This window comes from Palaemon carinicauda, chromosome 22 (assembly GCF_036898095.1).
Source record: "Palaemon carinicauda isolate YSFRI2023 chromosome 22, ASM3689809v2, whole genome shotgun sequence".
NCBI classification, from domain to species: Eukaryota; Metazoa; Arthropoda; class Malacostraca; order Decapoda; family Palaemonidae; genus Palaemon; species Palaemon carinicauda.
The window spans coordinates 68,717,709-68,743,945 of NC_090746.1; the positions used below are offsets into that span (position 1 = coordinate 68,717,709).

General features: G+C 47.1%; 1 protein-coding gene across 1 annotated transcript in view; it reads left to right on the forward strand.

Moving 5' to 3' along the window:
• The first annotated feature begins 2,841 nt into the window (after positions 1-2,841).
• Positions 2,842-26,237, forward strand: part of LOC137616528 (tigger transposable element-derived protein 1-like) — a 50,280-nt gene continuing 26,884 nt past the window's right edge. Inside the window, exon 1 of the mRNA XM_068346365.1 lies at positions 2,842-5,024. Coding sequence (XP_068202466.1) covers positions 3,879-4,985 — 1,107 coding nt within the window. The 5' untranslated portion in view covers positions 2,842-3,878 and the 3' untranslated portion in view covers positions 4,986-5,024. The remainder of the gene's footprint in view (positions 5,025-26,237) is intronic.

The window sequence follows — 26,237 nt, forward strand, 5'->3', positions numbered from 1 at the left end:
TGTCAGCCTGTTCAACATAAAAACATTTGCTGCAACTTTGAACTTTTGAAGTTCTACTGATTCAACTACCCGATTAGGAAGATCATTCCACAACTTGGTAACAGCTGGAATAAAACTTCTAGAACACTGTGTAGTATTGAGCCTCATGATGGAGAGGGCCTGGCTATGAGAATTAACTGCCTGCCTAGTATTACGAACATGATAGAATTGTCCAGGGAGATCTGAATGTAAAGGATGGTCAGAGTTATGAAAAATCTGATGCAACACGCATAATGAACTAATTGAACGACGGTGCCAAAGATTAATATCTAGATCAGGAATAGGAAATTTAACAGACCGTAATTTTTTGTCCAACAAATTAAGATGAGAATCAGCAGCTGAACACCAGACAGAAGAACAATACTCAAAACAAGGTATAAGAACTAAAGAACAATGGTTTGATTTTGGAGCGTCCTTCTCCTAGAAGAGCTGCTGGCCATAGCTAAAGAGTCTCTTCTACCCTTACCAAGAGGAAATTAGCCACTGAATAATTACAGTGCAGAAGTAAACCCCTTGACCAAAGAAGAATTGCCTGGTAATCTCAGTGTTGTCAGATGTATGAGGATAGAGGAGAATGTGGAAAGAATAGGCAAGACTATTCGGTTTATGTGTAAGCAAAGACAAAATACTATCGATAGGGAGTTATTTTGTCCTTTGACTGGCCAGACAGTACTACTTTGGATCCCTCTCTCTGGTTACGGCTCATTTTGTCCTTGCCTATACATACACCGCATAATCTGGCCTATTCTTACCACTTTCTCATGTCCTCATACACCTGACAACACTGAGATTACCAAACAATTTTTCTTCACACAAGGGGTTAACTACTGCAATATAATTATTCAGTGACTACTTCCCCCTTGATAGGGGTAGAAAAGACTTAAGCTATGGTAAGCAGCTCTTCTAGGAGAAGGACACTCCAAAATCAATCCATTGTTCTCTGGTCTTGGGTAGTGCCATAGCCTCTGTACCATGGCCTTCCACTGTCTTGGATTAGAGTTCTCTTGTTTGCGGGTGCCCTACACTCGGGCATGCTGTTCTAACTTATTTCTCTCTCTCTCTTTTTTTAATGATCTAATCTAATGTGTGATTTTTTGTTTATTCTTCTCGTGTAGTTTATTTATTCCCCCCCTTTTTTTTCTTTCCTCACTGGGCTATTTTTCCAAGTTAGAGCCCTTCGGCTTACAACATCTTGCTTTTCCAACTAGGGTTATAGCCTAGCTTGTAATAATAATAATGAAAATAATAATAATAATAATAATAATAATAATAATAATAATAATAATAATAATAATTCAATGTAGTACTGTCTGGTCAGTCAAAGAACCCTATACCTCTCTAGCGGTAATATTGTAACGGGTGGATGGTGCCCTAGCCAACCTACTACCTACAAAAGAACTAAAGAAATTTACTTTTACCGTCAACCCACAGAAGTCTGCGGTTTTAGTAATTTGACAATAAAAGAAGAAAAGGTTTAAAAGGTGAATGTATTGGTTAAAAATGAAAGGATAGAAACACTTTAGAAATATAAATACTTAGGAGAATGGTACTCAGAAAATGGAAAGCATAGTTCTGGTATAAGCAAAAGGGAAGCAAAACCCTGCCCTGGTACCTGCAATGTTTGCAAATATCGAGGCACGAGACACGGAAATGGAAGAAATAAAGTATACATTACAAAAATTATGAAAGGCTTGTTTGAACAGGTTGCTACCACACCTTATTGGTGGCTAATAGTAGAAACAGGAATATGGGCAGTTGAAAATAGAATAGAGTATTAAAATGTGATGCTTTTTCATAACATCAGATGACAAACGATAAGTTAATGAGGTAGTGGAAGACCAAATAAGGGAACCATATGGGGAATGTTATGAAAAATTTTATAGAAATATGAAGAAAATATATTAAAATTTAATAAGTAAGAAAGTGTAAGACAAGAACTCAAAAAAGAAATAAAAGTAAAGTGGCAAATGAAATTAAAAGAAAAAAAAAGAAAAAAAGAAGCAGAGATGACAAAACTGAGGTTTGTGAATAGTAACGACAGAAGAGATCTCAACTCAACACTTAGGAAGCAGTAATAGTTATGAAAACAAGGTTGAATATGATAAAATTGAAGGAAAATTAAAAAAAACAGGAATGAAAAGTATAGGCTTTATGATGTGTGGTGAGGCAGATGATACTACGGAGCATATGTTTTGCTGTAATTAATCAAGAAAAAATAGAAGCAATGCCATAGAATTAGGAAATTTAGAAACACCAGCTAAATAAATTGCCAGATATATCAAATAGGCCTTTGGAGTTAGAAGAAAAAGTATGCAAGCTGTGCTGTCTGTGTAGGAGATAACTATTTATAATGAATTTTCTGCAAATTGCAGTTCTTTGCACCCACTACGCTTCCTTTTTCTAGTAGGTTGCCCACAATCAATGTTGTGTAGAGATCAACGAGGAATCTAGAGTGTTTATTAGGGGACGTTACTTTTAAACAAATGAAATAAAATAACGTAACCATTATATTAGAGAAACATTCCAGAAAGATAATTGAATCTACACATTTTTTTCTATTTTATAGGCTTTAAATGTACATTAATACTTTTTCTCGTATCTACAGTATATGGTAAATGAAAGAAGACCCGATGATTTTTCTTACTGAACTGAACCTTGTCCATTAACTCCAACTCCCGAAGATCTTTCAAACGGAAAATTGTGGGATTTACCTTATTAATCCTTATCGTGAATCTTCCAACACCGCTGTGAGATACTTTAATTGATCTCATTAGCGCTGCAAGAGAGTTGACAAGAGTATGTTTATATTTTTGTTGACAGCAGCCAAATTTAGTTGTGACTGACCCTTGTCAAACATTTGCTAATTAGCCTAGTGGTTTGAGGGGCCATGTGTTATCAATAAGAGTGAAGATGGATTATAAGCTTATTTTGTTTCCGAACCACTGAAAGAACGTTCGCTAAAAACTGCGTCTTTGACAATTTACAGCCATCTCTTAAGCACGTTGTTTAATGCAATCCGTAAATTTCAATTTGGCCACTATTCGCCATTATACACATATTTCCATGCCTGAAAAACCATATTTCACCTGGGAAACACAGAAACACAACCTACAACCTAGCCTAAGGCTCCCCCACCAAACCTAACTTGCTTTCCCCCTTACCTTGAATTTGGGTGTCTTACCTTATTGTTTGGGGTTGTGAATCCGTGATTATCCACTACAGTCTGATTATCTCAGATGTCTTTGAAGTGATTATTCAAAGACACTATTTTCTACAGATCAATATCTGTCTAAAAAAAAAGAGCCGGTTAGTCAGAAACTGCCATTTTTTGTTTTTTGAAATAGGATGTTTCATATGGCATTTTCATATGTGATGTTTTCATATGGCATAAAATAACTATAGTACTACAAGTTGAGCACTTAGAACAATAATTTGTGACTACACAGTAATTTAGCAATAGCTGCTTTATTAAAAAAAAAATTACTTTGTGATAGGAATGTTTGCACACCGAAACAAGAGCATGAAAGAACAACAGTCGAACCTTAGGTTACAAGTATTTTTAATACAAACAAATTTGTATTGAATCACAAATATTGAATCGGCGTGCAATAAAAAATATTGGACTTTTTGGACATTTTACATGGGCAATTACAAACCAAGCTATCACAGGATATGCAGAAAGCAATCTTACACCACTCAAACCATGTTTCTGTGATTTTTAATCCATTTTGCATTGCATTAACTTGCCTCACCTCACTTGCTCTTTCACTTTGAGCAGCCCTCGTAGAAGCATCATCTCATGTGAGCGTTTTTTAACTCTTCTCTGTAGTATCGTTACAATGGCCACCAAGATTATTAAGAAAAATCCTAAGAGGGAGATGATTTCAGTAGAAACAAAGATGGAAATTATCGCAAGGCATGAACAAGGCATGCGTGTAGTCAACCTTGCAAGACTGTATAATCGTAGAACATCTACGATTTGTTCAATTCTGAAGAGAAAAGAAGAAATAAAAAAAATTGATGTTGCAAAAGGGGTACTTGGAGTGACAAAAAAACGCCCACCTCTTTTAAATGAAGTTGAAAAGATGCTGCTTATCTGGATTAATGAGAAGCTGTCAGCTGGTGATAGAATTACTGAAAACAACATTTGTGAAAAGGCAAAGTTATTGTATGCTGACCTTTTAAAAAAGGAACCGGGTACATCAGCAGAAAAGAATATAATGTTCAAGGCGAGCCGGGGATGGTTAGAAAATTTCAAGAGGAGAACTGGCTTCCTTAACAACGTGCGTGGAGAGCCTGTACGCTCCATTGCCAAGGTAGCAGAGGGATCTGTTGCCGATTTTAAAATCGTCTTATACTCTGACTGTTATATACCGTATTCTGTGTGTTACGTACCATATTCTCAGAGTTATATACTGCAACAAGATTTTAATTGCGATGAGACTGGTCTACTTAGGCAGAATATAACCGAGAAGGCCTTCATTACAGCAGATGAAAAGGCAATTACCGATCTTGAACAAAGTGAGCAGCTGATGACCGTGGAGTCCGAATTGCACAATGAGCAGCAACAAGAGGTTGTGGAGGAGGAGGAGGGACAGACTGACAAACTAATTGCTTCAAGTGAAATTAAGGAGGCTTTAAGAATGTGGGAAACCCTGCAAAATTTTGTAGATATACATCACCCAGATAAAACTTCAGCATGGCGTGCTGTGAATCTATTTAACGATAATGCGATGTCTTATTTTCATGACATTTTAAAGAAAAGGAAAACGATGTCGAGGTTTTTCGTCAAACTTGATTGTAAGAGTGTAAAAAAAAACGACCATGCATCCAGAAAGCGTAAATTTTGTGATTCAGTAAGTGGTAGTGAACATCGTTCAAGAGGAGAAAGTTCCGTCATTTTACCAGAAGTTCTCATAGAGGAAGATTCTCCTTCCAAGCAGTAACCCCCTCCTCCTCCTTGTCTTAAGTCTCCCTCACACCAGGTAATGTTCTAGTTAATTTGTTAATTTTTTTTTTTTTTGTGAATTATTGTTCCTACAAAAATATAAACCTTCTTCCTGTAATAGGAGTACACTTTCAATGAAGCTGAATATGACAAATTCGTAGATAATTTGTATTTTTCCTAACTATACAAACCTTAGCTATTTACATGGGGTAATTACTTCGGCGTAGCTGAATGACAAGCCATAAGAATTTTAACGAGGGCTTGTTAGCGGGGGGGAAGGGGTAGCTTGCTACCCCTCCCCCCTCACACACACAGTGAGTGCTTCACTTTGCTTAGAGGTAGGACTTATCCCGGGGGACAGGGCTGGCTGGCAAATATGTGTAAATAGCTAAGGTTTGTATAGTTAGGAAAAATACAAATGATCTACGAGTTTGTCATTTGTTCCGTAACTGAAATACAAACCATGCTATTTACAAGGGGTAACTTAACCCTTAGGAAGGGTGGTAAGTCCCTGCCATACTGGCTTTGGCTTGCCCAGGGATTCCATATTCGAGTGTCTACGTACTCAAACAATAGGGAATCCCTGCTCCTCGCTAGCAGCTGTGAAACTGCTGCGGCCTACGTAAGGTGTGTGCGAAGGTGAAAAGTGACTCGTCCTGGGAAGTTGACCTGGAGTTCCTCAGATGGAAATCTAGGCTAGGACTCTCCCAATACTACCTCGTCAGGGTATGGGGACATGACAGTATTACACTTAATACTAGGAACACAAGGAAGCATGGTTTACCTGCAGTGGTTTGAGGTCAGCTGTGCAGAGAACCCAGGAGGCTGCTTTCTCCAAGGGAGGAGAGGATGAAGAAAAGAATACGGGCCAGACATACCTTTGCATTCATGCAGACTAAAACCGGGTAACAATGCCCTCAACCTTTTGCTACTTGTCCATTAAGGAGCCTGAGGTTTAGACCAGCTGTTGTGCCGCCACCACAGGGCCGATAGAAAATGTATCGAGCCTCCTGTGGGTCACGTCTTGCAGGTAGTGGGCTGGGAAGGTGGTCTGACGCTTCCACACCCCAGCTTGCAGGACCTGCGTCACTGAATAATTCTTCTTGAAGGCCAGGGACGTAGCTATGCAGAACTTCAATGGGTGTTGTTTAAACTTCATGAAGGCCGTAGGCTGTCCTGGAGCATGCGCTCTAGCCAAGACAAAACCGCGAGGTTATTGTCTTAAACTCGGTTCTACCATTTGATGGAGGCAGCCTCCCCCGTCATTGTACACTGGGTGCAACGACTTGCTTTTTACACGATAGGCTTCCGAGACCTTTTTATTCTATCCTTACAGGGTTATTGTTTCGAATAATTAGTCCCGAAGGAACGTTGTTAGCTGACATTAAAAGAACGATAGCAACAGCGTGGGCAACTTTTCATTACGTTTACGAACGTTTCTAATTCCGCCCACAGGTAACCAGACATCCGTTTCTGTGTAACGAACACTGGCTAGCTCCTCACATAAAGAGGAGGGGTAAACCAAAGGTGAAATGATCATCTCTATAACTGTATATTTTGTTTGAGAACATGTTCGTCTCATTCAAGAAAATATTACAGTTAGTCAACGATGAAAATTCTTTCGGCAATAATGTGGCAGCTTTCAAGAAAAACCTGAAGACTTATCTCTTTGGAAAGTTTTATAATAGTGATCAGAAAACTATTAAGCCTGAATACAAATGCTAGCAAAAAACTGAAAAGATACAGAGCAAAATATAAACTGGAAAGAAATTATTTTCACACATCAAGGCCCGCCTGAACAGACTCTTAGTGTCTGATGGAGGGCGAGAAATAAACCCCTAAAAGTAAGTAATGTTGCGATTTGTTGCACATACATTATTCGCGCAACTTTTCTAATCCGTGGCCACGGAAATTTGTTCTTAAAAACCTGACAGTTTATAGGCTAGGAAGAAGAAGAACGACACTTATGTTCTGTGGGGGCATTAAGATATTACCTCCGCAGAACAGAGTTTTCTGAGAGAGTTTATTGTAGAAGCACATTCTCAAGCTAACGACGCAGTGTTTCCTTTACTGAGAGCGAAAGCGCACGAAGTTCGAGTGGTATCGACTTCTTTCGCTTTTCGACACAACTTGTCACTATCCGCTATCCTGCAAAGTACATTTTGGAGGTCTAAATATGTGTTTACTATGCATTATTTGAAAGAAATCGAAACAGTGTTTGAAGATTGTATGTTTCTCGGTCCACTTTCGGTAGCTGGCATGGTGTTGAGAGGAACAACATAGGCGGTTGCTCCCTCTGTTAGCCTGTTTCGCCTTGTACCAAGGTTGGCGAGTTAAAGGGAAGTCTGGGGGTACAATGTACCTGGAGTACTCACCAATCATTTTAGTGTTAGTTTTGGTGGGTAAAGGTTTTTATTTCGGTGTAGGTGACAGTTTTTTCATGTTGGTTACTTCTGGTCTTAGCCCAGGGCAAGGGCGATATTTTCTGGTATCTTCGTTGAGTACCATGACTACGAGGATCTTCCACTCCATGTAGAGGCCAGGAAAAAGAGGAACGACTCATGTCGTGTGGGGGCATTAAGATATTACCTCCTCAGAACAGAGTTTTCTGAGATAGTTAATTGTAGAAGCACATTCTCAAGGTAACGACACAGTGTTTCCTTTACTGAGAGTGAAAGCGCACGAAGTTCGAGTGGTAGCGACTTCTCTCGCTTTTTGACACAACTTGTCACTATCCACTATCCTGCAAAGTACCTTTTTGAGGTCTAAATATGTGTTTGCTACGCATTATTTGAAAGAAATCGAAACAGTGTTTGAAGATTGTATGTTTCTCGGTCCACTTTCGGTAGCTGGCATGGTGTTGGGAGGAACGACATAGGCGGTTGCTCCCTCTGTTAGCCTGTTTCGCCTTGTACCAAGGTTGGCGAGTTAAAGGGAAGTCTGGGGGTATAATGTACCTGGAGTACTCACCAATCATTTTAGTGTTAGTTGTTGTGGATAAAGGTTTTTATTTTGGAGTAGGTGACAGTTTTTTCATGTTGCTTATTTCTGGTCTTAGCCCAGGGCAAGGGCAATATTTTCTTGTATCTTCGTTGAGTCAGCGGTGAACACCATGACTACGAGGATCTTCCACTCCATGTAGAGGCACCCATTGGTCATATTCCAAGCCTTCTACTATGTAAGATGAGCACCGACCAGAGGCAGTATTCTCCTGCAGTAGCTCTCTTACATGGTAAAGTACAACAGGCACTAACAGTGCTTTTGGGTATACTTTATTTTCAAGAATCGTATGTGATTGTTGAAGTAAAACTTACATCCACAGCCCCCCATCCTTGCATTGGGTAATCAGCTGTATAATTGTTCGGTAAGATACTGCAATAAAAATTGATTTTTATTATAAAATGAAATTTTATTGCATACTTACCAAACAATTATTAATCCAAGCCCTCCTCCCCACTGGTGGATGGCTGGGCAGAACGAATTGATGTTACCTGGACAGTTGTACCCATAGCTCCCTCGAGTGGAGGGAGATGACGTCACCTACATCAGCGATGGCGGCGCTACCGCGGTAGTTTTGAATCTATTGTCTGCCATTCGTAGGGAACCAACAGCTGTATAATTGTTCGGTAAGTATGCAATAAAATTTCATTGTTCTGTAACCGAAATACAAACCACGCTTTTTACATTGGGTTTACCTTTTAGCGCAGCTGAAATGACGAGCCAATAGTTTTAACGAGGGTTAATTACCCCCGCGCCAGTTAGCGGGGGTTAGGGGAAGGGTAGCTTGCTACCCCTCCCCCCCCACACACCGGTGACTTGCTTCACTTCACTTTTGGCTCGGCGATGAACAGACGTGTCTGTCCATCGTCCTCGTTGACAGCCTTTAATCTTTTTTCTGCTTTTTCTCTACAGCTTGTGTGTGTGTTTGAAGTTGACTACCTATTTTATCTTTGCTATGCTTACGTGTCCTGGTGTTGCCGGCCGCCCTTGTGGGACCTTTTTGTCGGCCTTGGATACGGATCCTCACACCCTTTGCCCTCAGTGTCGGGGCCGTCGTTGTGACCAGGAAAACGTGTAGTGAGTGTAGGGAGTGGTCTGCCTCCCAGTGGGAGAGGTTTGGCCGCCGGCGTAAGAAGAAGTCCAAGAGAGACCGTTCTCCTTCGGGGGTTGCCTTGAAGGAGGAGGGTTCTCGGGACTCTTCTTTCCCCGCCCAAACCTCCTCCGAAGCTCCCCCTAGTCCGGCTCCTAAGGAGAGTCGGCCGAGTGGTAGCGCAGGCCCTAGTTCTGTTTCCCGACCTTGGGTGGGGGGAGAGGGCGTCGCCTCCCATAGCGGGGCGGTTCCCCCTCCTCCTCCGGGGGAGGTTATTGATAATTCGTTGTCTAATGATGATCTTTTACAGATTTGGGCTTCCCTGGGGCTTAAGGGCTTGCCCTCAAGGGTCGCCTTGTTTGACCTTGTCTTGTTGGGGGCCGCCGTCAAGCAGTCGCCGGCGGTAGCAGAGGTAGACCCTCTGTCTATCGTCGACGTCGTGGTGGCAGAGGCCTCCGACGGGGCGGGGCAATCCTCTGCAGGTGCAGTTGAGGATGTTGGTGCTGACGGCTTTCCTCCCCCTTCCGTACATCCTTCGAAGGGGGAAGTGAGTCCTACGGGCTCTTCTGCTGTTCAGCTTCCCTCTAAGGGGAGTGCCTTGACTGAGACTCCCCTTCGGAGGACTGATGGTCCTGATGATCTTCCCCGTGGCCGCCTTCGCCGTAAGGCTCACCGTCCACTGCGTCGCAAGGGCCTCCCTTCCCCTTATAAGGGGGTTAAGAGGCGCCTTTTTGGATCTTCTTCCTCCGAAGGGGACTCTCCTCATCGTACTCAGCCTACAGCTCCTGCTCCTTTGGACCTCTCTGCCGACTGTTCTCCTACTCCTGCTAGAACTTCACCTTCTGGGGACCTCGTCACCCTACGGGCAATGGTCCCTTCGGGGCAAAGGGATTCTTCGCTTTCACGTGCAGTGTTAGCGCACAGGCGCTCTCCTGCTCGTCAGCGCTCTCCTGCTCGTCAGCGCTCTCCTGCTCGTCAGCGCTCTCCTGTGGACATCCTACATCCTGTGGTTCCTGAAGAGCGCTTAGCGCGCCAGCATTCTCCTGCTCGCCCTACTGCAGTGTTAGCGCACAGGCGCTCTCCTGCTCGTCAGCGCTCTCCCGATCGTCAGCGCTCTTTTGAGGATCATCGCCCTCTTGCTCGCTAGCTCTCCCCTGTGGTCTCTGATCATCCTGCTGTCCCTGTTGGGCACCCTGCGCGCCATCAGTCTCCTGAGCTCTCTCGCGATCCTCATCTTGTGTCTACTCAACATCGTCCGCGTTCTCCAGCGCATGTTTCTAAAGCACATGTTCGCCCACGCGCCTACGCTCTTCCTGTTCCTGTTCGTGAACGCGCCGCGCCAACTGCTCCTTCACAGGATCTCACGCGTCGCCCCCTTGCTCGCCAGCGATCACCTGCTTGCCAGCGATCACCTACTCGCCAGCGATCACCTGCTCGCCAGCGTTCACAGACGATCCTAGTATCGCCTGTTCGTCAGCGTTCTCCTACGCGTCAACGATCAGCTGATCACCGGCGATCTCCGGACCGCCCGCGTGATTTACAGCCTGCGCGCACGCGTTCTCCAACGCGTCGTCGACCAGAGATTCTGGAAGAACATGGTTCGCCATCTGCTAGCTCGCCATCGCGCGATCATTCACCTGCGCGTCCTGCGCGCTATCGCTTGCCAACGCGTCACCATGCGACAACGCGCCATCGTTCACCTGCGCGTCAGCGTTCGCCAGCTCACCACCGATCGCCTGCTCGCAATCGCTCTCCCTCGCGCTATAGGTCTCCTGACCTACGTCGCCAGCGACCTTCCTCGCCCACGCGGCAACGCGTTCCCTCGCCATCGCGCCAACGCATTCGTTCGCCGACTCGGCCACGCGCTCGTTCACCTGTACACCCTCGTGCCCACTCGCCTGCGCGCCCGCTCGACCATTGTTCGCGGCGAATTTCGCAGCCAGTGGTAGCAGCAGGAACGCGTGTTCCCAGACAGCGCTCGGGATCGCTTCCATCCAAACGCAGGACTGTTGTGCAGGACAGGGAAGACACTGCGGAGAGGTTAGTGCTTCATTCTTCCCCCCCTTCTTTTCAGGCAGGTACTGTGGTGTCCACTCCAAAGGATCGCCCGATCCCTTTCCCTCCAGCGAGGATTTCGGACTCTGTGTCCGTGGAGCAACAGACTTGGTTTGGTCCTCTGATGCGGGCGTTAGTGAGGGTAATGAAACCAGCACTCGCCGATCAGGGCAACAAACCTACGGCTGCCTCTCCTACGCTGAAGAGAAAGAGAGGAGTGGACTTCGTGGTGACTTCCCCCAGGGCGAAGTTGGTTCCCAAGAGGTCTGTCGCGAAGCCCCCTTCTCCTGCTCGAGCGTTTCCTCCTTCTCCCATGGACGAGGCTTTTCCGTCCTCGGGTGAGTCCAGTGAAGAGGTAGTCTTCCCCTCGGCACCAAGGGGGGAGACTTCGCTTCTTGGAGGAGAGTCGTCCCGAAATCATCTTCGAGGATTCGCCAGGAACCCACGGCTCCCCGGGGAAACGTCCATGCTTCACCCCAGGAAGAGATTCCGGGGACAGGAGACTTAGCTGCCAGCCCGCAAGGAGGAGATCAGCAGGAATCCGAACATGCCTTCTGGCAGGTCCTGAGCCTGATAAGGCAACTTAACGGGCTTATGGACCCCGTGATCGCCCCCCGTGAAGGCAAGGACACTATCTTGGACGAAGTGTTAGACGTTCGGAAGGCCCCTAAGTCCAGTGCGGCTCTGCCCTGGTCTCGGGGTCTGAAGAGTGCCAGAGCTAGGGCCAATGCTCAGCTCGCGATTCTTGCCTCCTCCAGTCGTTCCTCTGCCGGGAACAAGCTCTTCCCTCCTCCTCGTCTTCAGCAGAGGAGGTATTTCGAGATCTTGGGTGAGTCCAACCTCGCTCTTCCTCTCCATCACTCCGTGGAGGAGCTGGTGAAGGGAATTCCCCTTGAGAAGCTCTCTGCCCGGCAGGTGTCGTTCTCGGCGGCAGAGATCCTTAGCCATGAAAAGGTTGCGAAGTGTGCCATGCAGGGTACTTCGTGGCTGGACTTTTGGCTAGGAACTCTGGGCATCCTATTGCGCTCCAAAGACTTGTCCAAGGAGACCAATCGGAAGGCCCTGGAGACCTTCTTACTCTCAGGCACCCGCTCCATCGAGTTTTTGGCGCACCAGGTTACCACCCTGTGGGCCAACTCGGTGTTGAAGCGGCGCGATGCTGTGACCGAGAGATTCCATCCGAAGGTCCCCGCCGTGGATGTGTGTAGGCTCAGACATGCTTCCCTTCTGGGGGAGAACCTGTTTGAGCCTCAGGACATGGAGCGAACGGCTGAGAGGTGGAGGAAATCCAGCACAGACTCCCTCCTCCTTAGGGCCCTTACAGCTCAGCCCTATAAGCCTCCAGCTCCGCCGCAACAGCAGCAGCAGCCTCGTAAGGCTCCGAAGCAGGCACCGGCAGTTAAGAAGGTGGTGTCTAAGCCCCAGCCCTTTCCAGCCAAGGTCAAGAGGGGCGGTAAGTCCTCCAGGGAAGGCAAGACTCCTAGGGGTAGCGGCCGCAGCCGCAAGCCCTAGGGGTGGCAGTTCCCCTGCGTGTCCACCTGTGGGGGGATGCCTTCAGCGTTGCGTCCGCAGGTGGCAGCAACACGGGGCCGATGCTTGGACGGTCTCAGTGATCGGCCAAGGCTATCGCGTCCCGTTCACAACATCTCAACCTCCCCTGACAGCGAATCCAGTGTCGTTGAGCTCCTATGCCACGGGGTCGGCAAAGGGGCTGGCCCTTCAGGCCGAAGTCGAGACCATGCTCGAGAAGGGTGCTCTCCAGGAGGTCGTCGACGGCTCCCCAGGCTTCTTCAGTCGACTCTTTCTTGTAAAGAAGGCATCTGGAGGCTGGAGACCTGTCATCGACCTCTCAGCTCTGAACGGGTTTGTCAAGCAAACCCGGTTCAGCATGGAGACAGCAGACACGGTCAGACTTGCGGTGAGACCACAAGACTTCATGTGCACACTGGATCTAAAGGACGCGTACTTCCAGATCCCAATCCATCCGTCTTCCAGGAAGTACCTGAGATTTTGCCTAGATGACAAGATCTACCAGTTCAAGGTGCTGTGTTTCGGTCTCTCCACAGCTCCTCAGGTGTTCACCAGAGTGTTCACCCTGATTTCATCTTGGGCGCACAGGAACGGCATTCGTCTCCTTCGTTATCTGGACGATTGGCTGATCCTAGCAGACTCGGAGTCGACCCTTCTTCGGCACCGAGACAGGCTTTTGGATCTTTGCCAGGATCTGGGGATCGTGGTAAACCTCGAGAAGTCCTCTCTGCAGCCATCCCAACGACTGGTTTATCTAGGCATGCTAATAGACACCAATCTCCACAAAGCCTTTCCATCAGACGACCGGATAGCAAGGCTGAGGAGGGTGGCGGAAGCCTTCCTCAGGCGAGAAGAGCTCCCCGCCCAGTCGTGGTTGCGTCTCTTAGGTCACCTATCCTCCCTGGCTCGTCTGGTTCCAAACAGCCGCCTCAGGATGAGATCCCTACAGTGGCGGCTCAAGTCCAGGTGGAATCAAGGATCCGATTCTCCGGACATTCTGATCCCAATGGGGTCTTTGGAACAGACGGACTTGCGGTGGTGGCTGGTCGACGAGAACCTGCGGAAGGGAGTGAGTCTTCTCGTCCTCCCCCTGGAATTGACTCTGTTTTCGGACGCGTCAAAAGAAGGGTGGGGGGCGCACGTTCTGAACCAGAGGGCCTCAGGCCTTTGGTCAGAATCAGAAAAGTGCCTACACATCAACCTGCTAGAATTGAAGGCCGTCTTTCTGGCTCTTCAGCAGTTCCAACGGTCCCTGGCGGGTCACTCCGTGGTGGTGATGAGTGACAACACCACGGTAGTGGCTTATATCAACAAGCAGGGAGGCACTTTTTTGCAGCAGCTATCCCATCTTGCAGTAGAGATTCTGAGGTGGACCAAAATCCACTCGATAACACTATCAGCTCGCTTCATTCCTGGCAAGAGGAATGTGCTCGCCGACAGTCTGAGCAGGGCCTCGCAGATAGTGAGTACCGAGTGGTCTTTGGATCCTCAGATAGCCAACAAAGTCCTGACTTTGTGGGGTTCCCCGGCTGTGGACTTATTCGCGACAGCGTTGAACTTCAAGCTGCCCCTGTACTGCTCCCCAGTCCCGGACCCCAAGGCACTCTGGCAAGATGCTTTCCAGCAACGGTGGGACAACATCGACGTGTACGCCTTCCCACCGTTCTGTCTGATGAGAAGGGTGCTCAACAGGACCAGACTATCGGTCAACTGTTCGATGACTCTGGTAGCTCCGCTATGGCATCACGCAAAATGGTTCCCAGACCTTCTGCAGCTCCTGACGGAGCTCCCGAGGGAACTTCCTCCACGACACGAGCTTCTCAGACAACCCCACTCCGGCGTCCCTCACAAGGCCGTGGCCTCGCTTCGGCTTCACGCCTGGAGACTATCCAGCGTCTCCTCGCGGAGAGAGGCTTTTCGCAACAGGTTGCGGAGAGAGTGTCTCGGCACCTGCGAAGGTCCTCTGAGGGAGTCTACCAAGCAAAGTGGAGAGTCTTTTGTGGTTGGTGTCGTGGGAGGGGTATCTCTCCACTCGTTGCCACTATTCCAGCAATAGCGGACTTCCTCGTTTATCTGCGGGAAGAAATGCGCCTTTCTGTCTCGGCAGTGAAAGGCTATCGCTCAGCCTTAAGCTTGGCCTTCAGGCTGAAGGGCGTGGATATTTCTTCATCGCTAGAACTCTCTTTACTCATACGTAACTATGAGCTTACCTGCCCCCAGTCGGAAGTGAGACCTCCTCCTTGGAACGTGGTTCGAGTCCTCAGGGCTCTGAAGAGACCTCCCTTCGAACCATTACGCCAGGCCTCCGATCGCCACCTGTCTTGGAAGACGGCTTTCCTACTCGCTTTGGCTTTGGCCAAGCGGGTTAGTGAACTTCATGGTCTCTCGTACGACATCGCCCATTCAAGGGGATGAGGGGAGGTAACGTTCAGGTTCGTCCCTGAGTTTGTTGCCAAGACTCAGAATCCTGGAGTGCCGGATCCTCGCTTCGACTCTTTCAGGATCGCGAGTCTCCGTTCTGTAACAAGCGACCCAGACCAGCTGCTACTATGTCCAGTGAGGTGTCTGAGGCACTACTTGAAGAGAACGGCTGCAGTCCGTCCTCAAGTGCGAGCTTTGTTTGTGAGCACAGGCAGGACTAAGAGGAGGGTCACCAGAAACACCATCTCAGCTTGGATTCGAAGGGTTATCCACCATGCTTTGAATCCAGACCCTCCTCCGTCACGTCGCCCTAGGGCACACGATGTCAGGGGTGTTGCTACATCCCTGGCCTTCAAGAGAAACTTCTCTGTGACGCAGGTACTTCAAGCTGGGGTCTGGAAGCGTCAGACGACCTTCACAGCCCACTACCTGCAAGACGTGACCCACAGGAGCCTCGATACGTTCTCTATCGGCCCTGTGGTGGCTGCACAACAGCTGGTCTAACCTCAGGCTCCTTTTTGGACAAGTAGCAGTAGGTTGAGGGCGTTGTTACCCGGTCTTAGTCTGCGTGAATGAAAGAGTACGTCTGGCCCTTACTTCTTTCTTCATCCTCCCCTCTCTTGGGGAAGCAGCATCCTGGTCCTCGCATAGCTGACCTCGACCTCTGCAGGTAACCCATGCTTCTTTGTGCTCCTAGTATTAAGCTTAATACTGTTGCGTCCCCCATACCCTGACGAGGTGGTATTGGGAACGTCCTATCCTAGATTCCTATCTAAAGGTCTCAAGGTCAACTTCATAGGACGAGTCACACTTTCCTCCACACACTGCTTTTGTAGGCCACTCGTTCCTAGCGATGCTAGGAACTTGTGAGGTGCAGGGGCTCCTTTCCTCTAGTGCTGCTAACTGAGGGATTGAGCCCCCGGGCAAGCCGAAGTCAGTAAGGCTGGGGACTTTCCACCCTTCCTAAGGGGTAAGTCACCCAATGTAAATAGCGTGGTTTGTATTTCGGTTACGGAGCAAATGACAAATTCGAAGATAATTTGTATTTTTCCTAACCATACAAACCATTCCTATTTACACAAATGTGCCCGCCATCCCTGACCCCCTAGTCAAGTCCTACCTCTAAGTGAAGTGAAGCAAGTCACCGGTGTGTGAGGGGGGAGGGGTAGCAAGCTACCCTTCCCCTACCCCCCCCCCCCCCCGCTAACTAGCGCAGGGGTAATTAACCCTCGTTAAAACTATTGGCTCGTCATTTCAGCTGCGCTAAAAGGTAAACCCAATGTAAATAGCTAAGGTTTGTATGGTTAGGAAAAATACAAATTATCTTTGAATTTGTCATTTTTATAATAAAAATCCATCTTTCTTATTCCTTGAGACGTATGACAGTGACGATTCAACTGTAAATGAACAATACGTGATATGAAACATTGAATAATCTGAATGAACAAGATATAACGACAGTGGAGGCCCTGTAGAGAGTGGGGTTCCCCTGCTGTATGAGACCGAAAAGCAGCTGTCAAAGTAACGCAAGTAAAGAGGTACCAGTGCAACTACCCCAATGGCCATTCTTTTCTGTCAGCCTTACTTGCAGAAGTTCTTCAATTTGGTAACCTCCCTGTCTCTCCTCCGAGTGAAAGGTTTTTCACGAAGTACTGTACAGATGTCCGAATACCTCATTAGATATTCTCCAGCTGTCTACCAGAGAAATTGGGCCAACCTCTGCGACTCGTGTCGAAAGGGGATACTTCTTTTGGAGCCTCTCTGCAACTGATAACTAATTTCTATGTCTACTTTCACTGAAAGAAACTCCTCTTAGTCTCTGTGGTTAAGGGGTACTGCTCAGACCTAAGACATGTCTTCAGTCTGAAAGGCCTGGACCTTGCCTCCTTTAGGGAACTGTCCATGGTGATTAAAAGCTTTGATTAGTCTTGTCCGCCAAAGTTCTCGCCTCTAAAATGCTTGCTGTACAAACTTTTGAGAAAGGCATTGGACAGGTGTCTCAAACTTAAGACCTTGTTTTTGCTGGCTCCCTTCTCGACAAAAATGGTATGCAAACTTCATGACGTGGTATGCCATCAGTCATTCCAAGAGATGGAAGGAGGTTTCACTATTCTTTGTACTCAAGTTCGTGGCGAAGACACAAATTTCATTAGATTACAACCTGAAGTTCAAACACTTCATGTTATCTTAAAGATGTACAGTGGTACCTCTACATACAAATTTAATTCGGGTGTAGAAACGAATTTTCCCATAAGAATACTGTACATGGTAATTCATTTTTTTCAATATTAATCTTACCCGATGATCATGTAGCTGTCAACTCCGTTGCCCGACAGAAATCTACGGTCGGGATACGCCAGCGATCGCTATCCAGGTGGGGCTGTACTCAACAGCGCCATCTGTGGTCAGGTACTCAAGTACTTCTTGTCAACAAGAACTCAATTTTTCCTCTGTCGTGCCGCCGGCAAGACCTACTTGGATACGCTGTTGATTTTGGAGTCTTTTGTTCACGATTTGGTGATGTATTTGCTCTAAAGTTTAGCCTTCGCTGTTCAGGAAGCTTTATCCTTAGCTTAGCAAGCTTTTGGAATTAATTTGATTTATTGGTTAACGAACTTTGCTTAATTTTGGAATTCCCCCTTGACTACTTCTAAATTCAAGATGTCTGACCATTCCCAAGTTCCTAAATACAGGCAGTGTAGTGTTAGGACTTGTACTAGGCGTCTTCCGAAGGCCTCTATAGATCCTCACACCGTATGTTCCAATTGTAGGGGTAAATCCTGTCAATTGGAAGATCGATGTGGGGAATGTGCTGGGCTTTCGGAATTCGATTTTAACGAATTCCTTAGATATGCACGTAGGTTAGAGAAGGAGAGAGATAGGAGGAGTTCTTCTCGCTCTGTGGATTTTTCCTCTCCCCATGCCCCTCAACCTTTTCCTTCCCCTGTGGTGGTGACTCCCGAACCTGCTACGAGTGCTCAGCCTGCAATGGCTGATATGTTGCGTGCCATTCAGGCTCTCGGTGAGAAGGTGGAGTCGTTGGTTAGTGACCGCAATCAGCTCTTGGCAGATGTCAGAGAGCTGAAAGCGAAGAGTGCAGTGGGAAGTGTTAGTGCTAGTGATGTGCATAGTGTCAGTGTCAGTGTTGCGCATGAGGGTACATCTGTGCGTGCCAGTCGTCCTCCCAGTCCGGGACCTCTTGCAAGCTCCCAAGCCCAGGGGAGAAGCAATGTCGAAGGACCAAAGGGTTCGGCAAGCCTTGATCGGCGCACGGATGTATCCTCAGTGGTTGCGGACGTATCTGTTAAGGATCGTCCCATCCACATACAGACGAATGAGCCCTTACATTCCTTGTCTGTGGAAGAGGTTTCCAGGAGGAAACGGTGGACCAAGGTCTCACGACCGCTCAAACGTAAGGTCCCTTCCGAGCTAGTCCAACGGCCCAGGTGTAGCCACTGGGTCAGTTCGGACTCGCCACAGTCATCTGATGACTGCACACCTCCCAAGAGAGGTAGAGTGGTCCCTCAACAGGCTACTGCTCCGTCTGTTGTTGCTCCAACCACAGTAGACCCTAAGTGGTCCATGCTGCAGACTATGCAGTCTCAGCTTGCGGCTTTCATGCAGGAGTATCATGCCGAGAAGGTTAACACCTCTCCTGTTAACCTACAACCCGCAGAGGTTGTGCGTTCAGCAGATACTGCGGCTGCCTGCTCCCACACCCCACCTGTGAGAGCTCCTCCACCGATGCGCAGTCCTCCCTGCCAGACACATGTTCTTGCTGCACCATCTGCTAACATGCGTGAGCTGCCGCATCAGGAGTTGCCGGGTTCCAGCACTATGCGGCATTCTCCTCAGCCCATGCAGCATGCTCTGCAGACCTTACAGCATGCTCCGCATACCATGCAGCATGAGCCGCATACCTTACAGCATGCTCTGCATACCATACCGCATGCTCCTCAGCCCACCGCAGCCCCTCCCACACACCAGCCCTCTGCTTTTGTTGTTGCCAGCTCGCAGACTGTCCAGCAGAGGCATGATGTTGGACCCGCAGGTACGCATGCACCCGTTCTGCAGGATTCAGCCGTTCAGCTTGCTGCTCTGCCTTTGCCACTCACAACTCAACTTTCGGATGATGATGTATCGGATGATGAAGCTGCTCATCTGGATGAACCTCACTCTGATGTTGAAGGACACAAGTCTTCGCCACCCTCCTTAGACTTTCGCAAAGTCCTTGCCTTGTTCAGGGACTTGTATCCTGAGCATTTTGTGTCTGCAACCCCTCGTTCTCCTCCCTCCGAGTTTGCTCTGGGCATGCAGTCTGCTGCGCCTGCCTTCACCAAGCTTGTTCTCGCCAGATCATCTAGGAGAGCTTTGAGGGTTATGGGGGACTGGTTGCATTCCAAGAAGCAACTGGGAAGGACCTCTTTTGTGTTTCCTCCTCCCAAGCTTGCTTCTAAGTCGAGCGTCTGGTATGCCACGGGAGAGGAACCTGGCTTGGGGGTTCCTGCCTCTGCCCAGGCCGACTTCTCAAGTCTGGTTGACTCTCCCCGCAGGTTGGCTATGAGACGTTCGAAGATCTGCTGGTCCTTTTCCGATCTAGATCATCTGTTGAAGGGAGTCTTTCGTGCCTTCGAGATATTCAACTTCCTCGATTGGTGTTTGGGAGCCTTAAGCAGGAAGACTTCCCCTTCAGATAAGGACTCGGCCATGCTGATCATGTCTAGCATGGACAAGGCAATTCGGGATGGGTCTGGTGAACTTGCGGCTTCATATGTATCAGGAGTCCTCAAGAAGAGAGAACATCTTTGCTCCTTCTTATCTGCTGGTATCACTCCTTGCCAGAAGTCAGAGTTGTTGTTTGCTCCTCTCTCCAAGTGTCTGTTTCCGGAGGAGTTGATTAAGGGGATGGCTGCCTCACTTATCCAGAAGGATACTCATGATCTGATGGCTTCTTCTGCACGTAAGGCTAAAACCTTACCTTCCGTGCCTAGACCCTTCCGCCCGGCAGCAGTTGATACACCTGCTTCTAGGTTCATCCCGCCCTTTCGTGGCAGAACCTCCAGCAGAGGAGGTACCTGTGCAGACAGTCACCGTGGCAAGTCCAAGAAGGCTTCCAAGTCCGCAAAAGGCAAGTTTTGACTGCCTTCCTCTCCAGACAGCAGTAGGAGCCAGACTCAAGACCTTCTGGCAAGCTTGGGAGAGCAGAGGTGCAGACGCTCAGTCTGTGAAGTGGCTAAGGGAGGGATACAGAATTCCGTTCTGCCGCAATCCCCCTCTAGCTACATCTCCCATCAACCTCTCTCCCAACTACAAGGAGAAGGACAAGAGGCTAGCGTTGCAACAAGAGGTGTCGCTCTTGCTACAAAAGGAAGCGGTGGTCATAGTCCGGGATCATCAATCCCCAGGCTTTTACAACCGTCTCTTCCTGGTAGCCAAGAAGACAGGAGGTTGGAGACCGGTGCTGGACGTCAGTGCTCTCAATGCTTTTGTCACCAAGCAGACGTTCACGATGGAGACGACGAAGTCGGTCCTAGCAGCGGTCAGGCAGGAGGACTGGATGGTCTCGTTAGACCTGAAAGACGCATACTTTCACGTCCCCATCCATCCAGACTCCCAACCTTTCCTAAGATTCGTCTTTGGAAAGGTTGTGTACCAGTTCCAAGCCCTGTGCTTTGGCCTAAGCACGGCACCTCTTGTGTTTACCAGACTGATGAGGAATATTGCGAAATTCCTTCACTTGGCAGACATCAGAGCCTCCCTCTATTTAGACGACTGGCTTTTAAGAGCTCCCACAAGTCGTCGCTGTCTGGAGAATCTCAGATGGACTATGGATCTGACCAAGGAACTGGGCCTCCTGGTCAATTTAGAGAAGTCCCAGCTCGTCCCATCCCAGACCATTGTCTACCTGGGTATGGAGATTCAGAGTCGAGCTTTTCGGGCTTTTCCGTCGGCCCCAAGGATCAACCAAGCCCTAGAATGCATCCAGAGCATGCTGAGAAGGAACCGATGCTCAGTCAGGCAGTGGATGAGTCTAACAGGGACACTTTCATCGCTGGCCCTGTTCATCGAGTTAGGGAGACTCCACCTCCGCCCCCTTCAGTATCATCTAGCTGCTCACTGGATAAAGGACATGACGCTAGAGACGGTCTCAGTTCCTGTTTCCGAAGAGATGAGGTCTACTCTAACGTGGTGGAAGAACAGCATTCTTCTCAAGGAAGGTCTACCTTTGGCTGTTCAGACCCCCGACCACCGTCTCTTCTCGGACGCATCAGACACGGGCTGGGGTGCGACATTGGACGGACAGGAATGCTCGGGAACATGGAATCAGGAGCAAAGGACACTTCACATCAATTGCAAGGAGTTGTTGGCGGTTCATCTGGCCTTGATAAACTTCAAGTCCCTCCAGCTAAACAAGGTGGTGGAGGTGAACTCCGACAACACCACACCCTTGGCTTACATCTCCAAGCAGGGAGGGACTCATTCGAGGAAGTTGTTCGAGATCGCAAGGGACCTCCTCATTTGGTCAAAAGATCGAAAGCTCACGCTGGTAACGAGGTTCATTCAGGGCGATATGAATGTCATGGCAGATCGCCTCAGCCGGAAGGGTCAGGTCATCCCCACAGAGTGGACCCTTCACAAGCATGTTTGCAGCAGACTTTGGGCCCTGTGGGGTCAGCCAACCATAGATCTGTTCGCTACCTCGATGACCAAGAGGCTCCCGTTGTATTGTTCTCCGATTCCAGACCCAGCAGCAGTTCACGTGGATGCCTTTCTGCTGGATTGGTCCCATCTCGACCTGTATGCATTCCCGCCGTTCAAGATTGTCAACAGGGTACTTCAGAAGTTCGCCTCTCACAAAGGGACACGGCTGACGTTGGTTGCTCCCCTCTGGCCCGCGAGAGAATGGTTCACAGAGGTACTGCAATGGCTGGTCGACGTTCCCAGGACTCTTCCTCTAAGAGTGGACCTTCTGCGTCAACCTCACGTAAAGAAGGTACACCCAAACCTCCACGCTCTTCGTCTGACTGCCTTCAGACTATCGAAAGACTCTCAAGAGCTAGAGGCTTTTCGAAGGAGGCAGCCAGAGCGATTGCCAGAGCAAGGAGGACATCCACTCTCAGAGTCTATCAGTCTAAATGGGAAGTCTTCCGAAACTGGTGCAAGGCCAATGCAGTTTCCTCAACCAGTACCACTGTAACCCAGATTGCTGACTTCCTGTTACATCTAAGGAACGTAAGATCCCTATCAGCTCCTACGATCAAGGGTTACAGAAGTATGTTGGCAGCGGTTTTCCGCCACAGAGGCTTGGATCTTTCCACCAACAAAGATCTACAGGACCTCCTTAGGTCTTTTGAGACCTCAAAGGAACGTCGGTTGTCCACTCCAGGCTGGAATCTAGACGTGGTCCTAAGGTTCCTTATGTCATCAAGATTTGAACCTCTCCAATCAGCCTCTTTTAAGGACCTCACATTAAAAACTCTTTTCCTCGTGTGCTTAGCAACAGCTAAAAGAGTAAGTGAGATCCACGCCTTCAGCAGGAACATAGGGTTCACATCTGAAACGGCTACATGTTCCTTGCAGCTCGGTTTTTTGGCTAAAAACGAGCTTCCTTCACGTCCTTGGCCTAAGTCGTTCGAGATCCCAAGCCTGTCCAACTTGGTGGGGAACGAACTGGAGAGAGTACTTTGCCCAGTTAGAGCTCTTAGGTACTATCTAAGAAGGTCAAAACCTTTACGAGGACAATCAGAAGCCTTATGGTGTGCTATCAAGAAGCCTTCTCTACCAATGTCTAAGAACGCAGTTTCTTACTACATCAGGCTTCTGATTAGAGAAGCACATTCTCATCTGAAGGAAGAAGACCTTGCTTTGCTGAAGGTAAGGACACATGAAGTGAGAGCTGTGGCTACTTCAGTGGCCTCCAAACAGAACCGTTCTCTGCAGAGTGTTATGAATGCAACCTATTGGAGAAGCAAGTCAGTGTTCGCATCATTCTATCTCAAAGATGTCCAGTCTCTTTACGAGAACTGCTACACCCTGGGACCATTCGTAGCAGCGAGTGCAGTAGTAGGTGAGGGCTCAGCCACTACATTCCCATAATCCCATAACCTTTTTAACCTTTCTCTTGAATACTTTTTATTGTTGTTTTTGGGTTGTACGGTCGGCTAAGAAGCCTTCCGCATCCTGGTTGATTTGGCGGGTGGTCAATTCTTTCTTGAGAAGCGCCTAGGTTAGAGGTTGTGATGAGGTCCTTTAGTATGGGTTGCAGCCCTTTATACTTCAGCACCTAAGAGTTGTTCAGCATCCTAAGAGGACCGCTACGCTCAGTAAGGAAGACGTACTTAATAAAGGCAGAGTAATGGTTCAAGTCGACTTCCTTACCAGGTACTTATTTATTTTATGTTTGTTATTTTGAATAACTAATAAAATGAAATACGGGATACTTAGCTTCTTTGTTAACATGTATGCTGGTCTCCACCCACCACCCTGGGTGTGAATCAGCTACATGATCATCGGGTAAGATTAATATTGAAAAATGTTATTTTCATTAGTAAAATAAATTTTTGAATATACTTACCCGATGATCATGAATTAAAGAACCCGCCCTTCCTCCCCATAGAGAACCAGTGGACCGAGGAGAAAATTGAGTTCTTGTTGACAAGAAGTACTTGAGTACCTGACCACAGATGGCGCTGTTGAGTACACCCCCACCTGGATAGCGATCGCTGGCGTATCCCGACCGTAGATTTCTGTCGGGCAACGGAGTTGACAGCTACATGATCATCGGGTAAGTATATTCAAAAATTTATTTTACTAATGAAAATAACATAATTCGTTCCTCAGCCTAAAAACCCATAATAAATCCTTAATAAATGGCTACACATAATTACACATGATAATAACATAACTGCATAATATGAAAGAAGCATGTAAAAAAGATAATTATAAAGAAATAATAAATAAAAAATGTGTTTTATTGCCACTTTACCTTAGAGACAGGCCAACGCAGGTGTAGAATTTGCTACGCCAGGAGGAGCAAAACGATCGGCGAGAATGTAGACATGGTGTTAACATGTTCTTTAAATAAATTCTCTCTCTCTCTCTCTCTCTCTCTCTCTCTCTCTCTCTCTCTCTCTCTCTCTCTCTCTCTCTCTCTCTCTCTCTCTCTCTCTGTCTTGTTCTTCTTCACTGTTAGTGTTAGAGACGTCTATTAATTTTTTCTGAGAGAGAGAGAGAGAGAGAGAGAGAGAGAGAGAGAGAGAGAGAGAGAGAGAGAGAGAGATTAATCAAAAATGTGTTGTGTACATATGATTTTTAACAGCGTTAACGAGTTGAAAGAGTTAAATGTAACTAAAAAAACAATATCAGCGAATCTGAATTCCTTTATTAACTAGAACAAATATTGATACAAACACACTCATGTGCGTATGCGCAAACACACACACACGCACGAGGAGACACGATCGGCGAGGAGGTAGAGATGGTGACTGCGATAACATACCGTAACTTACACTACGGAAATTTTAATCTAACTTAGCTTATTTTTAATTTTTTTTAATTTTTATATTTCATATTATTTACATTTTTTTTCTTTTGATTTTTTATTTTCATCAGTTTCAGTGACGAGTTACGGTATGTTATCGCAGTCACCATCTCTACCTCCTCCCCGACCGTCTCTCTTACTGCGCAGCAATTCTTGCACCTGTGTGTGTGTGTTTGTGTATACGCACACGAGTGTGTTTGTATCAATATTTGTTTTAGTTAATAAAGGAATTCAGATTAGCTGTTATTACTCTCTTAGTTACATTTAATTGTTTTTTTAACTCGTTGACGCTGTTAAAAATCATATGTACTCTAAACACATTTTTGTTTAATCTCTCTCTCTCTCTCTCTCGGAAAAAAAAAATAATAGACGTATCTAACACTAACAGCGAAGAAGAACGAGAGAGAGAGAGAGAGAGAGAGAGAGATTTTATTTAAAGAACATGTTAATGCTATGTTTATAGAGAAACAGAAAAAGAGAGAAGTCTTATTTATCTTGGTTTTCTTTGCTTCACTTTTTTCTTTCTTTCTGTTCATCACGCTGGCCCTTCTCACAAATGATCGTTGCCAACAATCTCTTTGTCCTTTATCCCTATCAACAAAAGGTGTTCTATCTCTTCCAGGGTATTGCTACGATGTCTTGTAATAATGGTGATCCCCTTCGATGGTTATTTGCTTTAATGGCTGCCTTCAGCTTGATGATCCTCGAGATCATAAGCCTATTCCGGCCATATTGTTTAGCCATACAGTATCACTCACATGCACACTGCTCTCATGTTTTTCTATAATTTCTTGCTTTAATTCTAATGAAAGAATTGCCTTCTTCCTGTACTGAAACTTAGCTTCTTAGGCACCATGTTTATAGGTAAAATAAAAAAGGAAATGTGAGAAAAGGAAGAAAATAAGCACTGTTGATAACAGACCAATCAGAGGACAACCACACGATACACACAAGAACAGAGATCTGAGCACTCGACGCTCAATGGCGTAATGTTTACTTCGTATGTTGGAACAACACTTCGGATGTCGAGGCAGAAATTTGGTCGAATTTTACTTCGTATGTTGGAAAATTCGTATGATGGGACATTCGTATGTAGAGGTACCACTGTACCTAGTTATCTGGAGGAGCTGCTTCTCTGTCCTGTAAGGGCATACACATGCTACATCAAAAGAATCTAGCTTTTCAGATCAGAGCACAAGAAGCTTTCCGTTGGCACTGGTAGGGTGAAGATAGAGATCTCCAAGGACATTATCTCCTATCCAAGGACATTATCTCCTAGTTTCGTTAAACCATTGACACACACCCTTCCTTCGGAGGATACCGAGAGTTGCCGTTTGAGAGTGTAAGCCCACGTAGTCAGATGTTTTGGCTCCACCCTTTCCTTCTGGAAGAATATGTCCATGGTGCAAGTGCTGAAGTCAGAAGTCTGGAAACACCGGACAACCTTCACCACCCGCTACAGACCCACAAGGCCCTGGACACATTTACATTATACTTGAGACCTATGGTAGCTGCTTAACAGATTGTATAGCAAGCCTAGCTCCCTCACAGGATAAGAAGCATCTCCTCTAAAATAGCAGGCAAGACATAAGCCCAAGAATGAAAGGTAGTGT